Source organism: Sceloporus occidentalis, unplaced genomic scaffold (assembly GCF_023333645.1).
Source record: "Sceloporus occidentalis isolate IW3139 unplaced genomic scaffold, rSceOcc1.0.p SCAF_1, whole genome shotgun sequence".
In the NCBI taxonomy this organism is placed as follows: Eukaryota; Metazoa; Chordata; class Lepidosauria; order Squamata; family Phrynosomatidae; genus Sceloporus; species Sceloporus occidentalis.
Window position 1 is genome coordinate 180,586,575 of NW_028316981.1, and position 9,936 is coordinate 180,596,510.

Genomic DNA, 9,936 nt, shown 5'->3' on the forward strand with positions numbered 1-9,936 from the left:
TTGGTTTATAGAATCCCGCTTTTCTTTAGGAGAGGATAGGTGGGCTGTGTGTGTTCTCTGTGTTTTCTAGCTCATTTGAACCATCTGAAGTGATTTGTTGTGGAGGCTCATTTCTGGTGGTAATGCTCATAGACTGGCAAGAATTTACTTCATCAAATGGAAATGCTGATAGAAGGAAAAGGAAAAAAATAGTTTTTTCCCTTTTTTATTTACTTAAAAGAACTGTGTGCGTGCATGTGTGTGTGCAGATTTTGTTTATTTAGCAAGCAACCTAGTGGCCTAGTTCTGCCAATTTTGAGAAGCCACTGCTTTTCTCTCCTTGCATCTACAGACTAGTTCCCAGAGGTATCCAGAGTAAAGGATATTTTTTAGTCACAGTGCATGTTGCATCCCTTCTTTTTCCCTCACTTGTTCTTATTCGCACATACCTGCATTATCTAGGTGTTGTGCTTCCCAGAGAGAGATTGACAGTGTCCCCTTGATATCCACTGGGATTTGGTTTCTGGAACCCTCATGGATACCAAAATTCATGGATGTTCAAGTCCCATTAAATACAGAGGCATAGTAAAATGATATTCCTTAGATCAGATGACAAAATCAAGGTTTGCTTTTTAAAATTTATTTATTTATTTTTTGAATATTTTGAAGCCCTGGACACTTGAATCCACAGGAAAAGAATCCGTGGCTATGGAGGGCTAACTGAAAATCTTATTAGGAAGAGCCAGCAGGTCTACTTAGTTTGCGACACGGGTTGTCCTGGCAACTATAGCTTTGTGGATTTTTCAGGCTGTGTGGCCATGTTCTGGAAGAGTTTATTCCTGATGTTTCATCTTCAGGGAATGATGGCAGGGAAGTGACTGGGGTATATACAGTGCGCCCTTGGCTTACGCGGGGATTCGTTCTGGGACCCCCGGTGTAAGCTAAATACCGTGCATGCTCAAGCCCCATTCACTTGTGCATGTGATGGTGCAGCGGCGCACACACGCCACAGGAATACGCCTCATTCATCTGAATGGGACGCGCTGCCCCGCACGGCTTTGCACATATGCTCAAAGCCACATATAGCGCGCCCACATATAACGCGGGCACACTGTATACTATGTGACCCTTGGTTGAGAGGAAGTGGTTACCATTTTTGAATATAACTTTAGTGTGGAGGGAGATTTGTGATAGCTAAATTAAAACTTATTGCATGTGGAGAGATAATTGATAAAGACAGTATATGAACACTGCACAGTGGCTCTATGCATGTGTGTGCGCTGCTTCAAAATTGTGCCTTTCAAGAGACCTTTGGGTCTCTCACTGGGTGATTTTCTTCTTTCTCATTATACCTTGTTCTATATAACAAAGGGACAGGGCAGTATTTTTCTTCTTTAATAGTCAACCCACTGCACCACTGAGAGCAAGCAAGGGAGCCCCTGTGTGAACACATTTCTTTCCTTCTTCACAGCTCGGGTGACCCCAACGTTGCCCAAGCAAGACCGCCCTGTGCGAGAGGGGACAAGGGTGGCATCCGTTGAGACTGGTCTGGCAGCTGCAGCCGCTAAACTGGCTCAGCAGGTAAGAGGGAGGATTTTTTTGTGAGGTGCTAACAGTGAGCTCAAGCATATTCATCCCAGATATGCTTGAGGGCTTACTGCTGTCTCAGAAGGGCTTTTGCTCAAATACAGGGAAACCCTGGGATGTTTCAGGGGTATACAAAGATGCTGGCCTTTCTTGTTGAGTTCAGTAACTTTACTTATCTCTAGCTTTCCCCTCAGGTATGTTTAAAGCTGGGTACTTGCTAATTAACTACACAAAACATAAGAAAAGCCCTGCTAGATTTGATGGCCAACCATTTGGGGAAGGGTTCCTATTTCTGCATCCCTCAACAGGCCAGATGACATCAGCAGACCAAGGAATCTAATGAAAGGGAGAGGGACTCCTCTCCCAGTTAACGGGTGGGATTCAAGGGAGGAACTCTATGGAACCTCCTCAGGCCAAATCAGGAGCATTGTGGACCAAATTCTGCTCCCCTGCCGTTTATACTGCCTCTATACAAGGTACTGTGCTTTTGGTATTACAGTGGAACCTCGCCTTACACGGGGGATCCGTTCCGGACACACACACACCCACGTAAGGCAAATTCTGCCTATGCTTAAGCCTCATTCAAGTGAATGGGGTTTGTGCATGCAACGGCGCGCATTTGCCATGGGCGCACGCCCTAGTCATGTGAATGGGACGCTGCGCCCCGCGCAGCTTTACTGCATATGCTTAAAGCTGTGTATAGTGCACTCACATATAACGTGGGTGCACTGTATTTGGTTTTGGTCTTGTTGTTTGGGCTTATGGCCAAACAAATGCAATCATTCAGTGTATTGATGTAATGAATAAAATAATGTAGACATTTGTTCAGCAGATTCCCAGTGAAAGCTAGATCTGGGGTGTGTGAATTTTGGTTCTGTAATTGTTACTGGACCTCAAGTCCCAGCAACCCTAGTTGGCATAGGCAATGATGAGAAGTGCTGGGAGTTGTGGTCCATCAATATCTGGAGATCCACAGGTTTCCCACCTCTGCACTAAAGGATACTTTGTGGAGCCAAAGTAGACAGGGCCATGAAGCCCCCTAGAAGCCTGTCCTGTCCCATTAAGTGGCACTTCCTTTCTTGGGCCAGAAGTGATTATATCTTGGCTTTAGATAAAGGATTTGGTCTTTGCTTTCTCTGTCTCAAGCAACACCAGAAGATGCAGCGACGAAAGCTTGTGGCAAAAAGAAAGCCACCATCTCCGAAGGCACCCAGCCCAGAACCAGAACTGGAACCAGAACCAGAACCAGTGGAAGCAGAAGTGGAGCCAGATCTTCCGCCACCACAACAGGAACCAGAACTGGGGCTGGTGGTTCCTGTGCCCACTCCTCCAACACCTGAACCTAAACAGGAACAGTTTTCTGGCAGCCTGGTAGATCACGAATACACTGCCCGGCCCAATGTCTTTGGCATGGCCCAAGTGAATCGTGGGTCCACACCCATGGCGCCAGGTGTCTTCTTGTCTCAGCGACGCCCCTCAACTGGCTCACCAAGCGGTCCCCAGGCAGCACAAGGTAAGCTGATATGCATGGATTTTACAGCAGCACCAGTAAAGCAGATGGGTGGGAAAACATGAAAGGATTGGGGGATCTGAGCTCCACTGGAAGAATCTCTATATCCAGAGTGGGTGAAGGAGTATGGCTTGATACACGCACCCATGCAGATGTGGTCATTTACAGGGCCTGTTTTGGAAAAACAAGGTCTAGGATGTCATATCTTACTGAGAGAACCGCTAGTTCCAAGAAATCCCGAGTTTGGATTTCTTTCTGCCATGAACTTGCTACATGGCCTTAGGCAAGCTATGGCTCTCATCAAATAACACTGATATGTTTTACCCCACTTTATAAGGATTATGAAGTAAAGCAGGTGAAAACAATATATGTGAAACATGTAAAACTCACTGCAGTCTTTTAGAAAGGCTACAATAAGTCTCAAGTTCAAAGCAAATTGAGTCACCAGTCCCTGGCAAGATCAGTAGACACTGACTCATTACTCTTGCATCTGGGAATACTATGTCATATAAACAAATTACCTGGCTGTTACTTCCATTGGATGGAGTTTGATGGCTCCACATGGAAAAGTATACTTTTCCTTTGAATAGTTCCACTCTCCATGAGAGAAGAAGAAGCAGGTCCTTCCAAATAGAGATGTTGGGTTGCAGGGAGGGAGGGAGAGAGCCCAGTTATAGGCACATGCATCCAGATAATACTCCTCCACAAACTCTGTGAAAAATAGTTACAGTGAAGACAGCAGTTAACTTCCATCATGTTTCCACTGGACAGTTTTCTGTTAGACTGTGTAACACTGTGTTCCCACAAAGAAGAGAGGTGCTCTTTTCAGGATTGGTGACAGGAGAAATTTACACAATTTGAGTTTTCTCCCATCACCACCCAGGGACAGTCAGAAACAGATGGCACACAATCTAAAGGGAAAGCTATTTGGCTCCTCCAGGTGCAGTCATCTTCTGTAAGGAAGTGCATTTTGATTTTCCACTTCTGGCATCATAACATGTTAGGCTGGTCCTGTGGTCATAGCTGCCCTGGGCTTACATCTTCATGCAAGTCAGGGACAGGGAAGGTGTGACCCTCAAGATGATGTTGAATTGCCACTCCCATGATCCCTCTCTATCAGCTGTGCTGGGTAGGAATGATGGAAGTTACAGGCCAACAACATCTCAAAGGCCAGACATTCCCGTCTTCATGTAGGCAAAGCTTGTTGTTTCAGGAGAACCACTTGTGCACCCCACTTGGGAAGGCCTCCTTTTGATTCATGAGTTTCCTACCTTTCTCCCAGGGAAACGCCCCAAGAAGGGCTTAGCGACAGCCAAGCAGCGACTCGGCCGCATCCTGAAGATCCATCGCAATGGCAAGCTGTTGCTCTGAGGACTACCCCCACATCCAGCTCCAGACCTCAGGCCTCTTCAGCAAAAGACAATGGGTGAGGCACAGAGACATGTTTGGAGGCACTGCCTTGGCAGTGTTCTCAAAGAGCTGCCGGAACTGTGAGGCATGGAGAAAGCCCATGCTCCCCCATGTGGATAAGAGCCAGGACTGATCTGCCTGGCCACAGGAAGCATTGAACTCAATGGGCAGCTGTTCTGACACTGAGCTGAAGCATCCTGGCTTTCCCCAGAGAAGCAGATAATACTGGAGGCGAAGGGCTTCCCCGTGCCCACTGACTCTCTATCCCTACCTCGACCCACTGCAGTTCATTTTTTTCCCTTGGGCTGATACCTCTGTAGAGTTCTCCCTTCCTTCTGCCAAAATCACACACAGGGATGTTAGCCTTTATTTTCCTTCCCAGCAGCTTCAACCACCCTTTATATTTTTGCTGCTGCACATGAACACTTGCATGCCAAGAAGTGGTTTTTATTACTTTTTTTTTTAAACCCAGCTTTCCCCCACAGGAACTAACTACTCATTGCGTTTGTTTTAGCAGGTAGGTCTTCTTCCTTCCTGGCCTTCCCTCTGTACGTCACACACTTTTGAGATGGGCTGGGGCTGGGGACAGTAGAGACCTTTTCCCTGAATCCCAGAAACGATAATCCAGCACATTGGCAAATTGAAGAAAGACAGGACAGAGAGTAAGGTTGTAGGAAAATACAACACTGTATTTTCTTCTCTGACTGGTGTCAGCGGATAGGTAGGCAAGTTCAGGGTGGAACAAAGTCCAGGTCCAGAATGCCCTCCACAGTATCTTAAAACTTCCAGTCAGATTTTGGGAAAGAAGGAACAGTGCCTGCCCTTGGTGGTGAATTGGCACAAAACACACCATCAGTAGTTTCAACAGATTTATTTGTATCATTTGCAATTGTAAGGGGTGGGAGTGTCACATGTTCATGATCCCAGATCCCTCTGCTTTCAGTATATCAGGGTAGGCTGGGACCTTTACTCTCATGTGCCCAGCTGTAGTTGTGAAGGAAGTTATGCTTTAGTGTTTGCTTTAATCCAAGAAGTCTTCTCTAATACTCAGTCCACTGCATGCAGCTGGAAGGCCAGCAGCTGTTACGTTGGATGGGGCTGCTGAGCACAGGGTCCAGCGCAAAAGACTATCCCTGGAAGGTGACCCCCTGTAACATGAAGTTTTCCAGCCAGCTTTGCAGTTACTCCTCGCAGATCTCTCCTGTTGTTAATTCCCTCTTCCTCACACCCTGTTTTCCAGTTTGGCCATAAAGCAGTCTTCATTCTCCCCCTCCCCCTAACAGCGGCAGGGAGGGCACCATGCCCCCTAAGCAAGGACTTTTAAAAAAAAGACATTTCTACCCAGCTGCACGGCTCAGTTTATATGGCTGTGTACCATATTTTTATGCCAGACTCCAGCAGGCTTTGTGTAAATGTTTGAATTCTATTTTTTAGGCATCTCTCTAGAAATGTGTGTTTAACAGAACAAAACAAATGAAGCTGAAACTTTTTTTATATATTCAGGGTTAGAATAAAAACCTTTGTTGGTTTATTGTGGCTTGTCTGTGAGGTACTATATTCTGATTCTGCTCTTTCAAGAACAAAATCGTTGTTTTCTCAAAAGCTGCAGCCACACCGTTTGTGCTCTTGGGGAAGTTGGTGCTGAGGTGTTAATTTAGGGAAGTTCATTGCCCAAGGATTAGTATGCAGGTGAGATTTTTCTCCAGGTGCCCCATCACTTTGGAAGACATGGGTGGTTTAATACAGGGGCTGAGCAGAAAGGGCTCACTGCTTTTGGGTGGAGTGTTTTTATCAGTGCCCATAAAATGCCTCTCCTGACAACTCTTTAAAAAAATGTTCTCATTAATTTAAAATTCTGGATTATTTGGCTTCAGGTAAGTCACCAAGTGATTGAAGCAGATTCACCTGCGTTATTACTATTTTTTTAAAATAGTAAAATTACAGATGAATCTGCTTCAAACACTTTGTGACTTACCACTTGGTGTCCAGGAAAAACCATAACATATGAATTTAGAGCTTGGGAGGACACATTTTTATTCCTTTTGGGGCAACTCTGGGAACTGAACTTCCTTTACCATTGGCTATGGCAGTGAAGGCTGAAGGAGTTGCAGTCCAGCAATATCTGGAGTCTCACATTCCCTGTTCTGGCTTTATGGGCTCAAGCTCAGGCTGCAGAAATCTGTCCTGTTACTGATTTCTCAGGAGGCTCCTGGAGCTATGCAACATGGCCATCAAGGAGAGAGTAAGCATCTTTTATTCAGAATGGGCATTATCATGCTGCTTTTGCATCTGCCAATTTTTGCATGTAAAAAAGTTAAAAAACTCGGACAGCATTCATAGGACGGAAGGTATTAAGTTAGGAACATAGGAGACTTGCCTTATGTGAAGTTAAAGCACTGGTCCTTCTAGCCCAGAATTGTGGGTATTGACTGGCAATAGCTGTCCAAGGAGTCCATTCAAGACTTAGATGGAGAAATCTGGGATGAGACCTGGGACCTACACTATTCCTTAGGTAAGCTCCCCCCCCCCCCCCATGTTTAAAACAATTGTTTGTACTTTCTTAGGTCACAGTTTTAGAGCTATATCTCAATAACTCTTTTCAGTTTTATTATCCATATAGGAAAATACACTTGAACACATGTCAAGAGGACTCTGGCCTGTTGCAGTTGTGGAGCACGTGAGCTTAGACTTTGCTGCTCAGGCTTCTGTGTCAGCGTAAAAAAGCCACTCAGTTGCAGTTACGAGGCAACCATTATGGCATGTAAACACAATAAATAAAAAAGTACAGAGTATTAAAATATAAATAACAAAATAATGACTAAGAGATATCACCCACCATGGTGCTACCTTCCCATGGTGGTGGAATTGCATGCTCCTGTCAGGCAAGAGGGTACATGATGGTTACAGTGCTGCTGGTAGGTTCTCCCACATCAGACAGGCTTTTGCTGAGGAAGCAGACTAAATGTGCCAAACAGCTTCTCACAGCTGCAGTAGTGGAGAGTGGCACTGGCAGAGGATCTCTCAGAGGAAACAGAAGTGGCACCGTGCTAGTTCTTGTTAGTACTGCATAGATGGTGGTAATGCGAAACCACTCCTGAAGGCTTTTATAGTGAAAACCCTATGATGACGCAATCCGAAATGAAACAAGACAATATTGCCAGAAGATGGAAGGCATTCAACAAGCTACTAGGGCAACTACAAGTAATGCTGTGGCTAAATGATGCAACTGGACTCAAGTTGAAAGGACATTCAGCTGTTGACATGCTCAGAGGTAAAAGCAAAGTCTGAAGCTACAATATACATATTATAGGAACATGCAATGTTAGAAGCATGAATCAAGGGAAGTCAGACATTGTAAGACAAGAAATGGAAAAAGAATGCATAGGCTAAGAGAGCTAAAGTGGACAGGTTTGGGACATTTTCAGTCAAGTAATTACACAAGTGTTTTACTCAGGAAATGAAAATCTAAGAAGAAATGAGATGGCATTAATAGTGAGGAGAGCTATTGAAAAAACAGTCAAGGGGTAAAATGCAAAATTCAATTGATATCAATAAGACAAGGGAAAACCCATCAGTATAATCATAATCCTATTTTATGCTCTTCATATCTGCAGGGGATCCGTTCTGGACCCATCTACCTCACGCGGATAACAAAAAATGTGGGACCTCAGGTCCCATTGTTTCCTGTGGCAGCATAATGTGTGGCATGCACACACCTCCATTAAAAACAACAGGGCTTGCCATCTGCAGAAGCTCAAATCCCAGATGGCAAGCCTATGGTTAAGAGCCCACTCTACATGGGTGTCACCTGATGGCCAACAGAAAAATCAAATGACAGCAAAACAGGAAGAACAAGCTGCCTCTTCTACAAAATTAGAAAAGATCCATTGGTTAGGGCACCCACGGGTGACTTCTGATTTGGGTGATATGATATACTGTCTCTTGACAAGATCAGAACAGGATGTGAAAGAATGCTGCATCACTTTAGGGAATAGGATGCACTAATCCAATGATCAAGTTGAGGCTGTCATACGCTGGCCCATCACAAGAAGGCATGACTCATTAGAAAAGATAATAATGCTAGGAAAGGTGGAGAGAAATAGAAAGAGAGGAAAACTGCATGCTAGATGGATAGACTCTACTAGGGAGGTCACAGGCATGAATGTATAGATCCTAGGCAGAACAGTGGACAGTGTGTCTTGGAGATGAGTCGGGATCAACTCGAAGACCGTTAATAACAATTTAATATATTTAAGCACCACTCTTCCCCCTTGGGCCTCAGTGCAGGGTTGTTGTTTTTATTAAACTACAAATCACAAATAAAAATATAAATGAGACAATGTAGCCCATATCTTAAGTTAGTGAGCAATACCCTTGCTAGCTGCTTCTCCTGTTGATCAACCTGGTGCCTTTCCCTCACTGGTGGAAGAGTAAGTTGCTCCTTCTCTGTTCTTTCACAGGCAGGGTCTTCAGTCTGTGGTCACTCTCACTCAGTAAAGAGAATGAGAGCATGTCATTCTCAGGCCAAACCCCTTTTCCAGCCCCAAAATGACTTCTCTCCTTCACAGGTCAAATCCCAAGACTGAATATAGTCACCTTCTGTCTAAAATGAAGACAGAAAAAGTAGAGGCATAATTTTGTAGGACTTTAAAGGATTGCATTAGGTCCCTAGCAGAACTCTGCAATTCTGGTGGCTTGTTTGTTTCCCACCTGCTAGAATGAATGAAAAGCCCTCCCAAACCCACCCCTTGAAACAGATGTGGGCAATTGTGGAAGGCTAAGGGACTATATTATCCTCCAAGGAGACTTTGGAGGGCCACTCTTAACTGTACTGTATATAAAATAAATAAGTGGCCACTGGGCCATTTCAGGCCCGAAGAAGCCTTTTTTCTTCTTTTTTAGATTAGGAAGTGACCAGAAGTCATTTCCTATTCATCCAGCTACTTTGGAGAAATGCCTCTCCTTGGAACATCAGCTGCTTGCCCTTTTGGGAACAGCTACTTTTACGCTAGAAATTCAGCTTTTCTGCAGCATTTGGTCCTAATGTTCTATGGAAGAGATTTACAAGGCAGACACATAGTTTTCAGACTCTTCTTTCTTGAGATGTCATGAGTTGGATGTCTGCCCGTACTACCTCTGATGCTTTGGGAAGCAAAGCTTTGGGATACAAGTTCTATCAATACCTACAAAGGACAGGTGAGAAATCTGTTTCACTTTACATTTTTTGAGAAACATTAACAAGATTCGCACATCTCTTTACACTGGAATGGAAAAAAATGTAGAATTTAAAAAGCCTGAGTGTGGGATAAACTAAAATTAGCCAATTCATCCACCCAGGCCTGTTTTTTTTTTTTTTTTTTTTTGTTTTGTTTTGAGGGCTTAACCTTAAAAAGTCTAAGCTTGAATTGCTGTATATTCAGCTTATTGCTGTGGAATAAGGGTTGTTACCT

General features: G+C 44.4%; 1 protein-coding gene across 5 annotated transcripts in view; it reads left to right on the top strand.

Annotated features, from left to right (window-relative positions):
• The window catches only part of LOC149322923 (histone lysine demethylase PHF8-like), a 39,753-nt gene extending 33,731 nt beyond the window's left edge, over nt 1-6,022 (top strand). For all 5 annotated transcript variants that reach the window (XM_089484823.1, XM_089484816.1, XM_089484801.1 and 2 more), the window contains 3 exons: nt 1,451-1,560; nt 2,713-3,079; nt 4,359-6,022. In XM_089484823.1, the coding sequence (XP_089340949.1) occupies nt 1,451-1,560; nt 2,713-3,079; nt 4,359-4,447 (566 nt within the window). In that variant the 3' untranslated portion in view covers nt 4,448-6,022. The remainder of the gene's footprint in view (nt 1-1,450; nt 1,561-2,712; nt 3,080-4,358) is intronic.
• The last annotated feature ends 3,914 nt before the right edge of the window (nt 6,023-9,936 follow it).